The 22,857-nt window shown below is 37.6% G+C and overlaps 3 protein-coding genes across 4 annotated transcripts in view; 2 read left to right on the top strand and 1 right to left on the bottom strand.

The window, feature by feature from the left end:
• cuedc2 (CUE domain containing 2) overlaps window positions 1–22,857 on the top strand; it is a 466,641-nt gene that overhangs the window by 388,120 nt on the left and 55,664 nt on the right. The window lies entirely within an intron of this gene.
• The window catches only part of ppa1b (inorganic pyrophosphatase 1b), a 64,625-nt gene that overhangs the window by 16,102 nt on the left and 25,666 nt on the right, over window positions 1–22,857 (bottom strand). Inside the window, exon 2 of one of the 2 annotated variants that reach the window (XM_062058036.1) lies at window positions 7,624–7,745. In XM_062058036.1, coding sequence (XP_061914020.1) covers window positions 7,624–7,684 — 61 coding nt within the window. In that variant the 5' untranslated portion in view covers window positions 7,685–7,745. Of the gene's footprint in view, window positions 1–7,623; window positions 7,841–22,857 lie in introns of those variants that run through there. The other variant, XM_062058037.1, reaches the window with a different exon arrangement.
• Window positions 10,742–22,761, top strand: eif4ebp2 (eukaryotic translation initiation factor 4E binding protein 2). The gene is made up of 3 exons (XM_062058042.1): window positions 10,742–11,085; window positions 19,463–19,642; window positions 19,716–22,761. The coding sequence occupies exons 1-3, from the start codon at window positions 10,953–10,955 to the stop codon at window positions 19,745–19,747; spliced, it is 345 nt and encodes a 114-aa protein (XP_061914026.1). The 5' UTR covers window positions 10,742–10,952; the 3' UTR covers window positions 19,748–22,761.

The raw sequence follows: 22,857 nt of genomic DNA, 5'->3' as shown, positions 1-22,857 counted from the left end.
TAGTATATATCTGTATCATGAATCAATTTAAGTGGACCCCGACTTAAACAAGTTGAAAAACTTATTCGGGTGTTACCATTTAGTGGTCAATTGTACGGAATATGTACTTCACTGTGCAACCTACTAATAAAAGTCTCAATCAATCAATCAATCAATCAATAATGTTAACAAAATTAATTTGGATAGAAGTTATGAAAATATTAGATTTTCCTTTAATAATTCCTGCTTCCCGGGAAATCAATTGTCGCGGTCTTGTTCGGCACCAATTAACAGCAATAAACAAGAGATTACTGTTGTTGGATTGAAGCTGGTTTTTACCTCTTGTTTTCACGTTTTTTACTTTGTTTGTGGATTTTTTTGTATCTGCACTGCGACCACATAATTTCCCCATTGTAGGATAAATCAAGTCAATCCTGTCCTATCTACAATAATGCTATGGAGTGCATGAGAAAGTAGAAAGGAAACCACAGCTCTCCTTGACCACAAGGTCACTTATCAACAAGTGCATTGTACAACACAGCAGCAACAGAGCTAATGTAACAGCGCTAAGGAGCAAACTACACATGTAAACAACAGTACAACAAGTGTAATATGCATGAGTTAAAGGCCTACCGAAACCCACTACTACCGACCATGCAGTCTGATAGTTTATATATCAATGATGAAATCTTAACATTGCAACACATGCCAATACGGCCGGGTTAACTTATAAAGTGCAATTTTAAATTTCCCGCGAAACTTCTGGTTGAAAACGTCTATGTATGATGACGTATGCGCGTGACGTCAATCGTTGAAACGGAAGTATTCAGACACCATTGCATCCAATACAAAAAGCTCTGTTTTCATCGCAAAATTCCACAGTATTCTGGACATCTGTGTTGGTGAATCTTTTGCAATTTGTTTAATGAACAATGAAGACTGCAAAGAAGAAAGCTTTAGGTGGGATCGGTGTATTAGTGGCTGGCTGCAGCAACACAACCAGGAGGACTTTGACTTGGATAGCAGACGCGCTATCCAACGCTAGCCGCCGACCTCATCGATGATCTGGTGAAGTCCTTCGTCGCTCCGTCGATCGTTGGAACGCAGGTGAGCACGGGTGTTGATGAGCAGATGAGGGCTGGCTGGCGTAGGTGGATAGCTAATGTTTTTAGCATAGCTCTGTGAGGTCCTGTAGCTAAGTTAGCTTCAATGGCGTTGTTAGCAACAGCATACTACTGAAATGATTTTTTTTTATTTAAACGGGAATAGCAGATCCATTCTATGTGTCATACTTGATCATTTCGCGATATTGCCATATTTTTGCTGAAAGGATTTAATAGAGAAAATCGACGATAAAGTTCGCAACTTTTGCTCGCTGATAAAAAAAAAGCCTTGCCTGTACCGGAAGTAGCGTGACGTCACAGGAGCTAGTATTCCTCACAATTCCCCATTGTTTACAATGGAGCGAGAGAGATTCGGACCGAGAAAGTGATGATAACCCCATTAATTTGAGCGAGGATGAAAGATTCATAGATGAGGAACGTTACAGTGAAGGACTAGAGAGGCAGTGATGGACGTATCTTTTTTCGCTCTGACCGTAACTTAGGTACAAGCTGGCTCATTGGATTCCACACACTCCTTTTTTTATTGTGGATCACGGATTTGTATTTTAAACCACCTCGGATACTATATCCTCTTGAAAATGAGAGTCGAGAACGCGAAATGGACATTCAGTGCCTTTTATCTCCACGACAATACATCGGCGAAATGCTTTAGCTACGAGCTAACGTGATAGCATCGTGCTTTAACTGCATATAGAAACAAAAAAATAAACCCCAGACTGGAAGGATAGATACAAAATCAACAATACTATTAAACCGTGGACATGTAACTACACGGTTAATGCTTTCCAGGCTGGCGAAGGTTAACAATGCTGTGCTAACGACGCCATTGAAGCTAACTTAGCAACTTAGCAACGGGACCTCACAGAGCTATGCTAAAAACATTAGCTCTCCACCTACGCCAGCCAGCCCTCATCTACTCATCAACACCCGTGCTCACCTGCGTTCCAGCGATCGGCAGAAGGACGAAGGACTTCACCTGATGCGTTTGGCGGCCCGGAGACGTAGGAAGTCAAGGTGAGGTCGGCGGCTAGCGCGGCTAGCGCTCCAACAAAGTCCTCCTGGTTGTGTTGCTGTAGTCCGCTGCTAATACACCGATCCCACCTACAACTGTCTTCTTTGCAGCCTTCATTGTTCATTAAACAAATTGCAAAAGATGTCCAAAATACTGTGGAATTATGAAATGAAAGCAGAGCTTTTTGTATAGGATTCTACGGGTACCATAACTTCCGTTACTCTGACTTCGTCACGCGCATACGTCATCATACCGCGACGTTTCAGCCGGATATTTCCCGGGAAGTTTTAAAAGTCACTTTATAAGTTAACCCGGCCGTATTGGCATGTGTTGCAATGTTAAGATTTCATCATTGATATATAAACTATCAGGCTGCGTGGTCGGTAGTAGTAGGTTTCAGTAGGCCTTTAAGCTTCGCCAGGCTGTAAAACATTAACCGTGTAGTTACAGGTCCATGGTTTAATAGTATTGTTGATTTTCTGTCCATCCTTCCAGTCAGGGGTTTATTTATTTTGTTTCTATCTGCAGTTAAGCCCGATGCTATTACGTTAGCTCCGTAGCTAAAGTGCTTCGCCGATGTATTGTCGTGGAGATAAAAGTCACTGTGAATGTCCGTTTCGCGTTTTTTGACTCTCATTTTCAAGAGGATATAGTATCCGAGGTGGTTTAAAATACAAATCCGTGATCCACAATAGAAAAAGGACAAAGTGTGGAATCCAATGAGCCCTTTTACCTAAGTTACGGTCAGAGCGAAAAAAGATGCGTCCAGCACTGCACTCTAGTCCTTCACTCTCACATTCCTCATCCACAAATCTTTCATCCTCGCTCAAATTAATGGGGTAATCGTCGCTTTCCCGGTCCGAATTGCTCTCGCTGCTGGTGTAAACAATGGGGAAATGCGAGGAGCCTTTCAACCTGCGACGTTACGCTACTTCTGGTACAGGCAAGGCTTTTTTTATCAGCGACCAAAAGTTGCGAACTTTATCGTCGATGTTCTCTACTAAATCCTTTCAGCAAAAATATGGCAATATCGCGAAATGATCAAGTATGACACATATAATTGATCTGCTATCCCCGTTTAAATAAAAAAAATGTCATTTCAGTAGGCCTTTAAAATTTTACAGCGCTAACAGAGGTAGATGAACCAGTTTGACCACACTTCAAATGCAGCTCATAACTCCATCTTGTAGAACAGGGCTATTCAACTGGCGGCCCGGGGGGGAACCCGAGTTCGGTTCAAAACTTGGGAGGCAAACATTTTTGCAGCAAATTCTTAACAACATTAGAGTGCTCCTGTTGTATCGAAGAACTTGGACCACTGTAAAGACATTGGCAGATGCTTACGTTGACATTGAACCTGGCTAACAAACAGAACACTGGTATCTCAGGGCATTCAAACGATCGCAAGTGGACTGTTTGGTTTGTCTTAAAAGACGTTTCGCCGCCCATCCAAGTAGGCTTTATCAGTTCGTGCTCATAGACTTAGATTGGTCAGATCTAGTCCAATCTAAGACAGGGGTGCCCATTACGTCGATCGCGAGCTACCGGTCAATCGATGGCGGAGGGTGTGTCAGTCGATCGCCAGCCAGGCATAAAAAAAAATTGACCTAAAAAATGATTTGCGATCATCAATCTTTACTATGACGTCACTTGATTGACATTCACGGCTGATGACGCTGGCTGCTGCGAGCTCATTATTAAGAAAAAATGACCGACAGGAAGGCGAGAAACAGTTTTTATTTCAACAGACACTCGCGCCGTACCTGCCGTCAAAACTCTAGGGCCACATCACAGTTAGGGCCGCTGAATATATAAAGACCGACTGCACAGTTCCTGTCTTCCCAATAAAAGCCCTGCTTCATCTTGCCTGCGCTAACAAAATAAGAGTCTCAGAAAGTTAGGTTCTAGGTTCGATCCCCGCTTCCGCCATCCTAGTCACTGCTGTTGTGTCCTTGGGCAAGACACTTTACCCACCTGCTCCCAGTGCCACCCACACTGGTTTAAGTTAAAGTTAAAGTACCAATGATTGTCACACACACACACTAGGTGTGGTGACATTTGTCGTCTGTATTTAACCCATCCCCTCGATCACCCCCTGGGAGGTGAGGGGAGCAGTGGGCAACGCCAGGGAATAATTTTTGGTGATTTAACCCCCAATTCCAACCCTTGATGCTGAGTGCCAAGCAGGGAAGCAGGGTCCCATTTTATAGTCTTTGGTATGACTCGGCCGGGGTTTGAACTCACAACCTACCGATCTCAGGGCGGACACTCTAACCACTAGGTTTGCAACTTAGTAAATGTAACTTAGATATTGGGTTTCACTATGTAAAAGCGCTTTGAGTCACGAGAGAAAAGCGCTATATAAATATAATTCACTTCACATATACTGTAATATTGTACATGGTAATGTTATATATTGTATATATTATATAAAACTAGGGGTGTAACGGTACGTGTATTTGTATTGAACCGTTTCGGTACGGGGGTTCCGGTTCCGGTTCGGAGGTGTACCGAACAAGTTTTCACACGGACATATTAAGTAGCGTAACGCACGTTGTGTAAACAATGCACAACACATGGCATGCTAACAGCTAACGGGCTACGATAGACTGACCATACGTCCTCTTTTCACCGGACATGTCCTCTTTTGCGGAGCTGTCAGTGCGGAGTTTCTTAAATGCCTCAAATGTCCGGCATTTTGAGTTAGGGTTGCGTGTATTTTCAATGTACGTTCAGGGTTAAGAAGGGGTTAAAAACAAAACGTGCGCGCAGCAGCATTGGTGAGGGAGGGGCAGAGACAGAGAGAGAATGAGAGAGGTATGATAAACGCGCGTGCGTCGCCAAGCTCTGCTTTTTATCCATAGATTTATCAGATTTTATTTTTTATTATCTATTGTAGGGGTGTCAAAATATTGCCATTTGCGGCCCACAACTAATGTTTTAAAGGCCCACGGCACATTCTAAAAATACTATTAAAACAAACAAAAACATAACAAAAGTGAAATAAAAAAGCTTTAAGGTTAAATGAAATTTAGAAAAAGTTGCAATGTTGACTAATAACACAAAGCTGTTTTTTTTCTTTCAAACTGTCATTGCTCAAAAAAACATAATATTGAATCAAAATCAATGTTATTATGAATTATTGACCTATCCAAGGTTCCCGTTACTTCACATCAAATATTCCACTAAGAAAAATATTTTTGGTGGAAGATTTTGCAAATTTGGTAAATAAATAACCTCAAAATTTATATTTTGTTGTTTTCTTACTGTACCGAAAATGAACCGAACCGTGACCTCCAAACCGAGGTACGTACCGAACCCAAATTTTTGTGTACTGTTACACCCCTACATACATAGGGACGGCGTGGCGAAGTTGGTAGAGTGGCCGGGCCAGCAATTGGAGGGTTGCTGGTTACCGGGGTTCAATCCCCACCTTCTACCATCCTAGTCACATCCGTTGTGTCCTTGGGCAAGACACTTCACCCTTGCTCCTGATGGCTGCTGGTTAGCGCCTTGCATGGCAGCTCCCGCCACCAGTGTGTGAATGTGTGTGTGAATGGGTGAATGTGGAAATACTGTCAAAGCGGTTTGAGTACCTTGAAGGTAGAAAAGCATAACCCATTTACCATTTATCATTTATTTATTATGAATTATTGACCTATCCAAGGTTCCCATTACTTCACATCAAATATTCCACTAAGAAAAATATTTTTGGTGGAAAATTTTGCAAATTTGGTAAATAAATAACCCCAAAATTTATATTTTGTTGTTTTCTTACTGTACCGAAAATGAACCGAACCATGACCTCTAATCCGAGGTACGTACCTCACCAAAAATGTTGTGTACAGTTACACCCCTACATAAAACTAGAATATAATATATCAGTATATATCATATACTGTATATATAATATGTAAATATTACATATGTTATATTTTATTTTGCTACTACGGTACATTTTTAGTCTACTTTATACGTGCATTATCCTTTCCATCCTTGCACTTTCCATCTTTTTTAACTGAGCTACTGTGTGGAACAATTTCCCTTGTGGATCATTAAAATGTGTCTAAGTCTAATATTCTTTGTTGTAGAGGCAGTTAAATCTACACCAGGAAATTGCCTCGTGCCACTCATTACAATGGATGTTTATAGCAGTGTTTTTCAACCTTTTTTGAGCCAAGGCACATTTTTTGCGTTGAAAAAATCCGGAGGCACACCACCAGCAGAAATCATAAATTCAGTTGACAGTAAAAAGTTGTTGTCGCAATTGTTGGATATGACTTTAAACCATAACCAAGCATGCATCAATATAGCTCTTGTCTCAATGTAGGTGTACTGTCACCACCTGTCACATCACACTGTGACTTATTTTGAGTTTTTTGCTGTTTTCCTGTGTGTAGTGTTTTAGTTCTTGTCTTGCGCTCCTATTTTGGTGGCTTTTTCTCTTTTTTTGGTATTTTACTGTAGCAGTTTCATGTCTTTCTTTGAGCGATACTTCCCGCATCTACTTTGTTTTAGCAATCAAGAATATTTCAGTTGTTTTTATCTTTCTTTGTGGGGACATTGTTGATTGTCATGTCATGTTCGGATGTATATTGTGGACGCCGTCTTTGCTCCACAGTAAGTTTTTGCTGTTGTCCAGCATTCTGTTTTTGTTTACTTTGTAGCCAGTTCAGTTTTAGTTTCGTTCTGCATAGCCTTCCCTAAGCTTCAATGCCTTTTCTTCAGGGCACTGACCTTTTGTTTATTTTTGGTTTAAGCATAAGACACCTTTTTACCTGCATTTACAAAGCAATTAACTACCGGCTGCCACCTACTGATATGGAAGAGTATTACACGGTTACTCTGCCGAGCTCTAGACAGCACCGACACTCAACAAAAACAACATCATTTGCAGACTATAATTACTGGTTTGAAAAAAATGTTTTAACCCCAATATGTGAAATTAGATAATCTCCCACGGCACACTAGTGTGCCGCGGCACACTGGTTTATAGAGTCATTTTATTACAGCACACTAGTGTCATGTTGGGTTCAAAGATCGTCTCCTGCCCAACTGTAAGCGCCCACAAATGGAGATTATCCACTTCATTTGAGTGGTTATTGATAAAACCGAGTTCGATTTGGCTGAGATATGATGTAGATCACAAGCCGATACACAACTTGTGCGATATCGAAGGGTCGTGTAGGTATCACCCCGAAAATTCCCATCCCTAAATAATAGGTTTCGTTCTGAGACAATCTTCCATTCGTTTAGGCGACCTGACAAACCGGTTTGATACAACTGTTAATGTGCATGAAATACAGACAGTGGAGAAATAAATAAATAAAAAAAGAGTGTAGAGTGAAGAATGCAAGGAAAAGTTGAGTCCAATATGATGAAATCTTATGGCAACATTTAATGAATAAGTGACACGTGGGAGGTTACGGCTAGCATTGACGTGCTCACTCACGTCCTTAAAAAGAGGAAAATAAACATATTTTATATAATTGTGCGTCCGCTACTTACTGAAGAACAGGCGGTAGCTCAGGGAGTTGGGGTTCCCCCTCTCTTCCACGGTGAAGCTCATGATTGAATGCAGGTTCCGATGAGGGATAGCCGCGAAGAGAGGAGTTCAAGTTGAGGGAGACCTGACACAGGGCGGAGGGTAAATGCGCATGCGCAGTGAAACGATGAGACATTCAGGGAGTGTCGGAGACTCGAACATCTGCTTCGAGAGAAAAATGGTGATGACATACCAACACACATTTAGTTGAACTTAAGTAGTTATTTACCTCCCCAAAATGAATACATTTAATTGTGTCTATTTTTTAGGTTTAAGGTTGCTTTTGTGTTAACGGTCCTGGTTACTTAGTCAGGGGTTTGTTCCAAAATAAAGGCCCAAAAATTTTAAGTCAAATCCATACTGGAACTACATCGATATACTGCATAAATCAGGGGTGTCCAAAGTGCGGCCCGGAAGCCATTTGCGGCCCGCAGCTAATTGTTTACCGGCCCGCCACACATTCTGGAAATACTATTGTAAAATTAAAAAAAGAACATTAAAAAAAGTGGAATGAGGTGAAATCTGACGAGAAAAAGTTGCAATGTTGACACAAAAGCTGCCATGTAGGCTGTTTTTTATTTTATTTTGTCTTTCTTTCTTTTTCTTTTTTTGCCATTGCTCAAAAAAGCAAAAATAATGACAAAAAATCCATGTTATAATGAATTATTTTCAGGGCTCCAATGACTTCAAATATTTCACCTTAAAATGTTTTATGTGGTAAATATTGCATATATTGTGTAGTAGCCATATAAAAACATCAACATTTTATTTGACAAAAGCGCATAAAACAAACAAAATAATTGTTCCAGCATAAAATGGACAGATATATCTGAAGTTGATCTCGTAACTTAATTGTTGAAAGTAAAAGAAAAACCTAATAAAAATGTATCACTTTATGAGTGGGGCACCTTTTGGATTCCAAATATATTTAGTGATTTTTTATTTATCTTTTCACTGTGATTACTCAAAAATATGAAAGAATTAAAATCAATGGTGTCCTGCATTATTGATCTTTTAGGGCTAATTACTAAATACTGCATATTTCAGTTTTACTATAAAAAAACTTAAGTTGTTTTTGACAGAAAAGTCATAAAACATTTTTTTTAATTTGTATTACTTTATATCAACTTGAGGTTGATAATAGTATATATTTGTACCATTAATTGATTAATGGTACAAGTTGAAAAACTTATTCGGGTGTTACCATTTAGTGGTCAATTGTACAGAATATGTTCTGTACTGTGCAATCTACTAATAAATGTTTCAATCAATCAATAACTTTCTGAATAATGTGAGATTTCTATTGTCAAAATAATTTGTGTATGGTGCTGCAGAAGGCCGTGGTAGCCATTTTGGTTCAGGGTGTTTTAAGACTTTTGGACAGTACAGTGTAGACAGTATGTTTCTAATGTAATTGTGTCTCTAACAAGAGCACACATACCACCAGTGGTCTTGTACCACGGTGTGAGAATTACTGAGTTAACTATACAACTACAATAATAACAATTGAATTGAATGTATTGACAATACATTCAATTCAATTGTTATTATTGTAGTTGTATAGATACAATACAGTATTGTATGTATGTAGCATATTTTAAGAGCCACAATTATACATATGTAATAACTCACTGATGAATATTATTAGATTGTCTTTCTTTATTTAAATTGTAAGCCTAAATTAGCAGCTTTATAAAATAATTGACTTCTTGTTTAACGATTCCCAGGAGTATTTTGCAGGCAAGGTATGCCAGCCAAATAATACAAACAGTGCTATTTATATTTATATTTTCCATTATACAATAAAATATACTCCTGGTATTTACTTATCACTGTAGTATTATATACATATATATATATATATATATATATATATATATATATATATATATATATATATATATATATATATATATATATATATATATATATATATATATATATATATATATATATATATATATATATATATATATATATATATATATATATATATATATATATATATATATATATATATATATATATATATATATATATATATATATATATATATATATATATATATGTGTGTGTGTGTGTGTGTATATATATATATATAAATATATATATATATATATATATATATAATTTTATTTTTTTATTTTTTTAAATAATATTTAACATTTACAAACAAGCAAAGCAATAATAATAAACACAACAAGTACAGAAACTGTACAAAAATAGCACAACACAGCGCTAGGGGGTTGTAAACTCAATAAAGCAACTAAAGAAACAATAATAAACACAACAAGTACAGAAACAGAACAAAAATAGCACAATACAGCGCTAGGGGGTTGTAAAGTCAATAAAACAACTAAAGTAGACTGCAATATATATATATATATATATATATATATATATATATATATATATATATATATATATATATATATATATGTACGTGTGTGTGTATATACAGTATATATATATATGTGTGTGTATATATATGTACGTGTGTGTGTATATACAGTATATATATATATATATGTGTGTGTATATATATATATATATATATATATATATATATATATATATGTGTGTGTGTGTGTGTGTGTGTATATATATATATATATATATATATATATATATATATATATATATACGTGTGTGTGTATATACAGTATATATATATGTGTGTGTATATATATGTTCGTGTGTGTGTATATACAGTATATATATATATATATATATATATATATATATATATATATGTGTGTGTGTATATATATATATATATATATATATATATATATATATATATATATATATATATATATATATATATATATATATATATAGCAATGTGTAAAGCCATAGGCTCACACAAATTCCGTAAATAATCCATATTTGGAGCACAGCATCATGGTTTTCACAGCTTTTTGGTTTTTAGAGGTAAAAAGCGTTTTGAAGTAAAGTTATAATTCCTCTTTAAAGGCACAAAAAAAGTTCGGGTATTGAGAAATTTACATTTATGATCTACCGGTATTTTCTGTTTACTGGGCGGTGGCTAATGACGCGCGGCCGCGTGACGTCACATCCGGCCGCCCCTTGTGCTTCCTGCCTTGCTGAGGGAGGGGACGGTGCTGACGGCTGGGAGGACGCGAGGAGCGAAAAGAAAGCCTTAGGAAAGTCACAAAAGAGCGGGGGGAAACGGCCCGGGTGTCCACCGTCCGTCGGGAGATTAAAAAAAACAACAACCCCAAGTTCCCGCAGCAGCCGAAATTGTCACCGAAGAGGCGCCGAAGAAAAAATGTCGACTAGTCGTCAGCTAAGCGAGAGCAGGGCCATCCCGACCAGGACGGTGTTGATCAACGATTCAACGCAGCTACCTCATGACTACTGTACCACCCCTGGAGGCACTTTATTCTCTACCACTCCTGGAGGTAAGTGTCATCATTGAGAACGAACCCTCACAATCAATGTTGCTGTTGCCATAATCCTGGCCTTTAGCTGCCTTGTCATACTGTTCAAAACAAAAACAAATGTAAGCCACGCCCACTCACAGCGACCTCGCTCTCTGATTGGCTCGTTTGCAATGCAGAACATTTGACGTTTCCGCAATCCAAATCATCTTTTCGTTTATAAATTAACTGTGTTTGCAATTTATCTCACAATGTGGAAATGATGTGGTTGCAGTGCAGACACAAAAAATAAGTAAAAAAAACCCAAAACACATGAAAACAAGAGGGAAATGTGAAAGAACACACGGTTTTGATTGATTGATTGATTGATCGATTGAGACTTTTATTAGTAGTACATATTCCGTACAATTGACCACTAAATGGTAACACCCGAATAAGTTTTTGAACTTGTTTAAGTCGGGGTCCACTTAAATTGATTCATGATACAGATATATACTATCATCATAATACAGTCAGCACATAAGATAATCATCAGGGTATATACATTGAATTATTCACATTATTTACAATTCGGGGTGTGGGATGTGGAGGGGGGTGGGGTAGGTTTGGTTGTTATCACTTCAGTCATCAACAATTGAGAACAGAGAAATGGACATTGAAACAGTGTCGGTCTGACTTGGTAGGATATGTACAGCAAGTAGTGGACATAGAAAGAGAGAGAGAGAGAGATCAGAAGGCATAAGAAAAATTATCTACATTTGATCATTTACATTTGATTATTAACAATCCGGGAAGGGTGTAAGTTTAGGGTTGAAGTTGCCTGGAGGTGTACTTTTATTGCGGTTTTGAAGGAGGATAGAGATGCCCTTTCTTTTACACCTGTTGGGAGCGCATTCCACATTGATGTGGCATAGAAAGAGAATGAGTTAAGTCCTTTGTTAGATCGGAATCTGGGTTTAACGTGGTTAGTGGAGCTCCCCCTGGTGTTGTGGTTATGGCGGTCATTTACGTTAAGGAAGTAGTTTGACATGTACTTCGGTATCAGGGAGGTGTAGCGGATGTTATAGACTAGTGGTGATAAAAGGCATTAAAAGAGCACACACAGAGCTGATGCAACCAGCTGCCACTGCAGCGGTGCCATTTCTACACACAGCTTCAAAAGTAAAACACAACGAAAAACCAAAATGGAGCAATAAATAATACATGGTGAAGAAGTCAGGTTACTTCTAGACCTCCACCCCAGATCATATCTCACTCCTACCCACTTCTCCAAAATGGGCTGGCTCAGGGTGGAGGACAGAGTAAAACAACTTGCACTGAGCCTGGTCTATAAAATTTTAAATATTAAGGATTGTAGCTTTTAGCCAGTTACTTTTATACAGGTTTTAAAGGCCTACTGAAATGATTTTTTTTTATTTAAACGGGGATAGCAGATCTATTCTATGTGTCATACTTGATCATTTCGCGATATTGCCATATTTTTGCTGAAAGGATTTAGTAGAGAACAACGACAATAAAGATCGCAACTTTTGGTATCTGACCAAAAAAAGCCTTGCCCCTACCGGAAGTAGCGTGACGTAGTCAGTTGAACATTTCCGCAAAGTTCCCTATTGTTTACAGTGATGGCGGCCAAAAGTGAGAGCGATTCGGACCGAGAAAGCGACGATTTCCCCATTAATTTGAGCGAGGATGAAAGATTTGTGGATGAGGAAAGTGCAAGTGAAGGACTAGTGGGGAGTGGAAGCGATTCAGATAGGGAAGATGCTGTGAGAGGCGGGTGGGACCTGATATTCAGCTGGGAATGACTACAACAGTAAACAAACACAAGACATATATATACTCTATTAGCCACAACACAACCAGGCTTATATTTAATATGCCACAAATTAATCCCGCATAACAAACACCTAGGTGTTTGTTATGCTAGCGCCTAGCTCAGGGGTGGGCAATTAATTTTTACCGGGGGCCGCATGAGCAACCCGAGCACTGCTGGAGGGCCACATCGACAATATTTCAATTAAATTTTGCTCAATATTATTTTTGATATATACCATAAGATACATAATAATTATAATAATAATTAATAATATTAATACTTCAACATAGTGTGTGTAACAGCATTCCATGACTAATATAAATAAATTAACATTAATAATAAATGACAGTAAAATAAGCACACGTATGACTGAGGAGTCATAGTGTAACTTTGTGTGGTGTTTGAGTTGTCCGACTTTTTGTTGGCCATAAACGCACCAGTGGTTTAGTGCTATGCGTGTTGGTGACAGATGACAAGTTGGTTTTGGCCTGGTTTGTACGGCAGAAAATGACTAGTTTTTCGAGATAGAAGTGTTTTACTTATGTTTTTGGTGTGGTTATGTCCGAATATAAACAGTTTTGCTCAATAAAGTGATCGATATAATTCCTGGCCTCGAAGCATCTGGATAGACGTTACAATAATTGAACGGTGTTCAATTGAACGGTGTTGACGAACACCGTTAGGGCCGCTTGTTGTCACTGTCACTCAAAGTTGCATTGCAAAATTACATAGAATAAATATGTTTATTTTGTTTAGAATTCAGATGGGATTTGATTTGGTGCGGGGCATATATTTGCTGCGCGCAGCAGACGCTTGAGCAGTGCGCTATTGCGCAGGCACGCACCTTAGAAGGAACGTTGCATGGCAGTCCATGTCTTGTTGGAAACACGCCATTCTTCATCAACTTTTCTCTTTTTAGCGTCTCGGGTGTAAACCGTGCATCACTTGTCGCTGCATGTGCACCTTCACTCGCAGGTTACACACGGACACACGCCCATAAATAATACTTTTCAAAATAAAAGCAGCACAGTTGTATTGCGCGCACGACATAGATGTTTTTTCAACTTTATTTTGTAATTAATGATTGCAGCTGTTCACATTCACTCACAATCACGCACACGCATACGTCCACACGGAAGTAATACAAATAACGATTTTCAAAACAAAAGCAGCACTGTTGTATTGCACACTCGACATAGATACTTTTTAAAATTTATTTTGTAATTTATAATTGGCCTCACGCGGGCCGGACAGGGACGCACAAAGGGCCGGATGCGGCCCGCGGGCCGAAGAATGCCCAGGTCTGGCCTAGCTCCTAGCTCCCGTCCATATAACCCGCCAATACAATTCAAGCACCTGCACAACACACACAATCACTCAGCCCAAAGTACCGTTCACCTAACCCAAGGTTCATAAAGCTTATATATTTACCCAAAGTTACATACGTGACACGCACGTACGGGCAAGCGATCAAATGTTTGGAAGCGCAGCTGCGTACTCACGGTACCACGTCTGTGTATCCAAATCAAAGTAATCCTGGTAAGAGTCTGTGTTGACCCAGTTCTCTACAGGCGTCTGTGTATCGAAGTCAAAGTCCTCCTGGTAAGAGTCTCGGTTGTCCGAGTTCTTCGATCTTGACCGCATCTTTCGGGAATGTAAACAAAACACCGTGTTGTGTTGCTGACTTCCCTCGCAAAATACTCTGCTTCGCACCGACAACTTTCTTCTTTGCTGGCTCAGCTTCTTTCTCCATAATGCAATGAACAAATTGCAACAGATTCACCAACACAGATGTCCAGAATACTGTGGAATAATGAGACGAAAACAGAGCTATTTTGTATTGGCTTCAATGGGGGACGGACACTTCTGTTTCACTGGCTACGTCACGCGCATACGTCATCATCCAAAGGCGTTTTCAACCGGAAGTTTAGCTGGAAATTTAAAATTGCACTTTATAAGTTAACCCGGCCGTATTGGCATGTGTTGCAATGTTAAGATTTCATCATTGATGCATAAACTATCAGACTGTGTGGTCGGTAGTAGTGGCTTTCAGTAGGCCTTTAAGCTTTTACCTTCTTTATTATTGAAATATGAAAAATCTATTGAAATGTAGCGCTTTGATTTTTTTAAATGTAAACTGCAATATAATTATAGAACAATATAATTAACGAAGCACAACGCAGACATTGCAAAAAAGGCACGCCACCTCAGGAAGCAGGGGAAAATACAGAATACTTGGACCACAAGTTGCAAGATCTTTGTGAAGTTGAACGGAATGAATGCAAAAGTGGTACTCATCAGAAGCATGGAGGAGTTAGACTAGTACCAGTAGGGAAGAGCCAAAGGGACTGGCATTCTGGTCTAACTGAACTAAGGTAACAACACACCATGTCACACAACAATATGACTTTCGCTACAATGGGTGACGACAGTCATCTAAATCAGCGGATAATGGACTATGAACAATTTACTGAATTTAACACATTGGATCACTATGAGCACAACACACTGGACTTGGAACTGGACATTGACCCAGATATAAATTTATTTTCCAACATTAATAACTCTTGTAAATACTACACTACTGAACAGTATAATCACAACATCAAAGCAGATGGGAAGTTATCTATTATTCACATTAATGGTAGAAGTCTATATACAAACTTTAAATCCATTAAGAACTATTTGTACTCATTCTCACAACCATTCAATATCATAGCAATATCTGAAACTTGGTTCAACAAGGAAAGGGGAATGGACTTTGAGATGGATGGCTATGAACTTACTTATAAAAACAGAATTAACAAGGGGGGAGGAGGAGTAGCAATTTATGTGGATACAAATTTCAATTTCAAGATTGTAGAGGCTATGTCACAGGTGGTTGATAACCTTCTCGAATGCATTACAATTGAGATTTGCATGGAAAACAAAAAAAATATGCTAATCAGTTGTGTATACAGGGCGCCCGATTCAAGTATTGATACTTTTAAGGACTGGATGGGAGGCATGTTCTCAGGAATAGGTAATAAAAATATATTTATATGTGGAGATACTAACATAGATATATTGAAACATAGCAATCATAAAAGCACAGAGGATTTTATAAATACAATACACAGTATGTGCCTACTTCCTTCAATCACTAGACCCAGTAGAATTACATCTCACAGTGCCACTCTCATAGACAACATATTTACCAATTGATAACAAAATAAGTGGGTTATTAGTCTGCGATATTACCGACCACCTGCCGGTATTTACGGTAATTGACTATGTTTATAAGAATAGGACAGGTAAACAAAAAATATTTAGGCGAATAAAGACAGACAAATCAATTAATATGTTAATACGGATCTAGTATCACTGAACTGGGATATGATTTATAATGAAAAAGATGTGGACAGTGCTTATAATATATTTTTGGAAATATTTAAGTCAAAGTATGATAAACATTGTCCAATCAAAGAATACAACAAAACAAGAGCATTTGATAACTGTCCATGGTTAACGAAAGGTTTGCAAAATGCTTGTAAAAAGAAAAATGCATTATACAGGAATTTTATTAGACAGAGAACCAAAGAAGCTGAGGATAAATATAAAAAATATAAAAATAAGTTAATCAGTATTATAAGGATAAGTAAAAAAGAATACTACAAGAATAAACTAGAGCGTAATAAAGATAATATAAAAGGGATATGGAACATATTAAACAGTATAATAAGAGATGGTGTCAAACAAAACAGCTTACCTAAATATTTCAAAAAAGATGATATTGAAAATTACAATATGGAGGAGGTGGCAGATCGCTTCAATCACTTTTTTGTTAAAGTAGGCCCTGATCTAGAGAGTAAAATTATGGATCGAGGGGTGGAAGGAGAGCATATGGGGGATCTGGTGAAGAGAAATCCATGCTCAATGTTCCTTGAGAGAGTCGAAGAGAAGGAAATATTGGACATAGTAAAAAACTGTAAAAACAAACAATCAACATATTTTAATGATATTGACATGTCATTGGTCAAACTGGTCATTGAGGGGATTTCTAAGCCACTTACTCACATTTGCAATTTATCGTTTCAAACCGGTTCATTTCCAAATCAAATGAAAATAGCAAAGGTCATTCCACTGTATAAAAATGGTAGCAAACACCTCTTCACAAACTACAGACCTGTCTCACTACTGCCTCAATTTTCAAAAATATTGGAGAAACTTTTTAATAGCAGATTAGATTCATTCCTGGAAAAAAAATAATCTACGATCAGAGAGTCAATATGGTTTTAGAACTAAAAGATCAACTTCTCAGGCATTGATGGAATCCATTGAAAGAATCACAGACGCAATTGATAATCATCAATATGCAATTGGCATCTTCATTGACCTCAGAAAAGCTTTTGACATTATCAATCACAATATATTAATTAATAAACTGGAGAAAATTGGTATAAGAGGTATGGCAATAGACTGGATAAAAAGCTATTTGGACAGACGGAAACAGTTTGTGAAGCTGGGAAACCATAGCTCAAATTGCTTGGACATTGCTTGTGGAGTCCCCCAGGGGTCAGTATTGGGACCAAAACTTTTTATACTGTACATAAATGATATTTGCCAAGTATCCAAGTTGCTGTCTATGGTACTTTTCGCAGATGACACTAATGTATTTTGCTCTGGTGATGATCTAGATACATTACAAAAGAACATAAATGAAGAGTTGTATAAACTGAAATTATGGTTTGACTGGAACAAATTATCTTTGAATGTGAGCAAGACCAAGTTTATGTTCTTTGGCAGGTTCAGGTTAAACACACAGTTGAATATAGAAATTGATGGGGTGGCTATTGAGCAAGTGCACAAAATCAAATTCCTTGGTGTAACAATTGACGACAAGCTCAGCTGGAAAGCACATATTACACATGTAAAATACAAAGTAGCAAGAAGTATAGCAGTCATAAACAAAGCAAAGCAGGTTCTGGATCATAAGTCACTCCACACTCTCTACTGTTCTTTAGTCTTGCCATACTTAAACTACTGTACTGAAGTCTGGGGTAACAATTACAAAAGTTCGTTACAGTCACTAATCATTTTACAAAAAAGAGCAGTAAGGACCATTCACAAGGTCGGCTATCTGGAACACACCAATGCACTATTTCTACAGTCTAAATTATTAAAATTCACCGACATTGTCTCATATCAAACAGCAATAACTATGTACAGGGCTAGGAACCATTTGTTACCACTGAACATTCAAAACATGTTTAGTGAACGTGAGGGGGGGCATAGTTTGAGGAGAGAACTAAATTTTAAAATTCAGATGAGAAATTCCACCATGAAAAGTTTTCGCATTTCCATCACAGGTGTCAAGTTGTGGAACAATCTGAGCGAAGTACATAAGCAAAGTCCAAGCATCAATGTTTTTAAAAGAATGTACAAAAATATATTGTTCACAGGATATAGTGAACTGCACTAAGAGTCAGTGGGTTTGTATGTGTATGTATATGTATACTATGTATACACGCTGTTGTGTCACATTCATAGTTACTTGTTAAATGTGTGTTGTGGATGTACATGTATGTATATGTATATGTATATATATATATATGTATATGTGTATGTGTGTATGTATGTATATATGTGTACGTACTTATATGTGTATATGTATTTATATGACATAACATTTTTATATACTATTATTATTATTATTATTAAACATACAGTAAGTAATAAGAGGGGTGGGAGTACATAAGTTTTTACTTCTTCTCACTCCTTTTCGGATATGTTTACATTAAATGTTTATTTTCATTTCTTGTTTCTTTTGCTTTTTATTATTACTATTATTATTATTATTATTGTTGTTTTTGTTATTCATCCTTGAATGGCTTTTTTGTTGTTTTTTTTCAAAATTTGTTGTTTTTGTTTTGTCTACATATTCGAAATAAACATGAAAATGAAAAATGAAATGAAATGAATAGAATATTATTACATGTTGATACATTCAAACAAAGCAGATGTATTTGACCAGAAATTTTAAACCTTAAGAAGCATTTTTGATACAATTTTGCGAAACAAAACGCCAGATATGTCTTACCTTATACACACACCATAATAATACTAGTATGTTGAAGCACAGTACAATCCATCAAGCGGTGCGGCTTCATAGCTTACCAAAGTCGTATTGAAACATTTTGATGGATTTTTGAGCGCCGTGTGTAATGTTCTATATTTTCAATGGAACATATAAAATGTTGGTGTTGTTTACCCTAGTCATATTGCCATCATAGTGCAGCCTACACTTGTTGCTTATGTTTGACTGCCATCTACTGGTCACACTTATCATTACGCCGTGTACTAAATAAAATAGCTTCGAGGTGGGTAAGCACAACCTAACTTATTCCTTACATTAGGCGCACCGGGTTATAAGGCGCACTGTCGAGTTTTGAGGGGGGAAAAGGGATTTGAAGTGCGCCTTATAGTCCGGAAAATACTGTATGTTTTTTATTTATGTACAAAAGTTAGTTACCCCAGGCTTCCAGCTCACCCGTGACCTTAAATGAATGAGCGACGAGCGGCGGATGTGTTCCCTCTTTACAGGAACGCGGATCATCTACGACCGAAAGTTCTTGCTGGACATGCGCAACTCGCCCATAGCCCAAACCCCGCCGGTCCACCTGCCTGTCATCCCCGGAGTGACCAGCCAAAACACGCTCAACGAGAACCGGAAGAACGAAGCCAACAACCACGTCAACAACCACGACGGGAAGCCTGCCACCGGTAGCTTCCACGCTGTCACTGAAAGAATCCTGCATTTGCTTACCCATGCTCTGTTTCCCCCTTTGTGTCCCAGGTGAAGACGCTCAGTTTGAAATGGACATCTAACAGACTGCTCCTGCACTGGCAAGAAAAACAACAACAAAAACCACGAGAAAAAAACAAAGTAAATGACCTGGCATGTGTGCCAGTGGCTTGGCTTATTAGAAAACCAATGTTGTTGAGCCCTCATGGCAGCCATTTTTTTCGCTCTCCGCCTCCTTGCAGTTGGATGTGAATGTGTCTTTTACGGGGATTCAGCGCGTACTGGTACTGGAAACTGGGTTTCTTTGAATCGATATCCATCGCTGCTATACTATTCAAGCACCACACAACAATGGAGCTTATCGTGCACACGTTACTGGCAGTGGATCTTTAGCAGAGCACTCCCTCAAACCAATACTCTTGGTCGTTTTTTTTAAATTTTATTTTGGCCTTTAAATTCGGATTTTTGTTGTTGCAAAGCATATAATTTATTTTCGTCCCCCTTTTTGTGGATATTGAAAGTACTTGAAAAGCTCCACAATGGTTTTAAGGATGCGTATTTTCCTATTTGTCAGCACTTTCATGCCATTCCACTATTTATTAACGCAAACCCTTTGCCATTTATTATGACAGATTCTGTGTTTATTCTGACGAGTTTGTCCACTGTTATTGAAGGCAGCGAGCTAAATTGTCCCTAAATCAGGAGTCTGCAAGGAGTCCGTTCGTAGCTTGTAAATGACATAAAATTAAACACAGTCTGCACTGGCCTATTGCAAAGAAAAAATGTCAGACGACCTGTACAACTGACAGAATAGGCTTTCCTTCAATGCAGGACATCACACAATGGTGGTGTGTATTTCTCATATTTGAATAATATCCATAATAGGGTAAAAAAAAAGAAGAGCGATTTTTTTAAGAGGGTCCTTTTGTTGCTTATACCACAAAGCTGAGATTTTTCTTCCAATATACAGTACAAGCCAAAAGTTTGGACACCTCCTCATTCAATTTTCTTTATTTTCATGACTATTTACATTGTAGACTGTCACTGAAGGCATCAAAACTATGAATGAACACATGTGGAGTTATGTACTTAACAAAAAAAGGGGATACAACTGAAAACATGTTTTCTATTTGAGTTTCTTCAAAATAGCCACCCTTTGCCATGATGACTGTTTTGGCATTATCTCAATGAGCTTGAAGAGGTAGTCACCTGAAAGGGTTTTCACTTTCACAGATGTCATAGTTTTGATGCTTTCAGTGACAATCTACAATGTAAATCAGGCCTGGGCAATTATTTGACTCGGTGGGGCCAAATTTAGATTAAAAAAAGTGTGTCTATTTTTAGGACCACTAATACCAAACCTCACAATAATGATTGAAAGCTAAAAACGTTATGACAGACCGCCTTAAAAAACGGAATGGAATTTGACATTTTTTTTTACTGAATGAGACACCCAGAATGTACATGAAAATAAAGAATGTGGGATGTACAATATTAACTATGAAGGATAAAACACTGAATATTGACAACATATTTTACAATCAACCGAAGCACAACCAAAATGCTAAAAACATAGTGAAATATGAACGCGAAGGGTAAAAAATACCCCACCTACAATCTGAGATATCTCATAGTGACCAAAGTAACTAATTAGATGACCATAGTAACTATTTAGATGACCATAGTAACTACTATATCATGCAGATTCCAAGCATTGAAAGACTTCGTATAGTTGAAGACTTACGGTGATTAGAAAACATCACTGCACATCATAATGGCAGCTACACTTTCCATCTTAAACATCTAAAACAATTATTTAGGAATGTCCGGCGGGCCAGATTGTAAAACTCAACGGGCCTTAATTTGCCCATGTCTGATGTAAATAGTCATGAAAGTGAAGAAAACGCATTGAAATGAGAAGGTGTGTCCAAACTTTTGGCTTGTGCTGTATTTAACTGCTTAACCCATATTAAACAAACACTAGATTGATTTTTGATCTATTGAAATGCACCATTAAATTTAATCAATGTGGCCCTTAGGGGAAGAAAAAATTGGATCCCCCTGCCTTAAATGGTGGGAATTATAATAATCCCCTGCCAGGATAAATTCATATCTCAGCTTCCTCCAGATTTATTTTGAAAGTTTTGGTGCATTTAAAAGATGAGCAAAATGAGGAAGCTTACCTAAGAAATAATGAAAGATGGTCACTTTTTTAGGCGAAATAACTGTCTAAGACATAATTTCCACAAACAAATAATTACGTAAGAAAGACAATAAACACATTAACATGCAATTTTTGCCATTCCCAACTTTACTTGAATATTTAGACGTGTGAAAAGACAGCCCATTGTTCATTTTGGGCAAAGGTTTGTCTTTGGAAGACTTGAAATGATCTAGAAATGTTGTATGCGTTTGATTTTCTTGAATTTAAAAAAAAAATGCAGCTCACTGTAACGAGGGTCTTGTTTGGCTATAGAAGTGATTTGCATCTGCAAATCTGTCCCCAGTGTCCTTAATTCTTTCTACTGTAACGGCCGTATTTTATTTGACATTTTTAACGTGTCACGTAAGTGTGCCCACGCCTTACTTAAATGCAATGCAGTACATTAAAACCTACAGGCCATTGATTTGTACTACTGCAAACAGATGTTTATTTTTTCACTGTAAACGTTGGACATTGTATTCAGCAACTGAGCAAAAAAAAAACAGGATTACTTTTTTTTTTTTTTTTTTTTTTTCCTTAAGCGGGTGTGGAGTTTGAAAGAACAGTGTCACGGATGAGCAACTCACATAAATTGAGTGATTGTTTTATTTATTTACAACAATTCACCCCCATTTTAAATGTATCTTTTTTTTGTGTACTGTCCTAAAATTCTGTAGTGAAAATTTATTTTAAGTCAGTTTGGTTGGACAATGAGGGCTTAACATTGTGCGATAAATAAATATATAAAAAACACGATTTGGAACATGCTTATTGTAACTTTCTGTTCTGATTAAACTTTCTTTTTCATGAAACACCCCGAAAAAAAAATGCCAGTGGACGCTGTTGCGACAAGATCAATAAAGTTCTGTAACAAAAAAAAAAAACATGATTGTGCAGTACTCTTCATTATTTTGGTGAGAATGTTTTTGAAAATTCTGTAGCAGGGGTGTTAAACTCACTTTAGCTCAGGGAAAATCATGGCATTAAAAC

Source organism: Entelurus aequoreus, linkage group LG09 (genome assembly GCF_033978785.1).
Source record: "Entelurus aequoreus isolate RoL-2023_Sb linkage group LG09, RoL_Eaeq_v1.1, whole genome shotgun sequence".
Taxonomy (NCBI): domain Eukaryota; kingdom Metazoa; phylum Chordata; class Actinopteri; order Syngnathiformes; family Syngnathidae; genus Entelurus; species Entelurus aequoreus.
The sequence above is the reverse complement of the archived record's forward strand: the minus strand, read 5'-3'. Positions and strand labels throughout refer to the sequence as shown.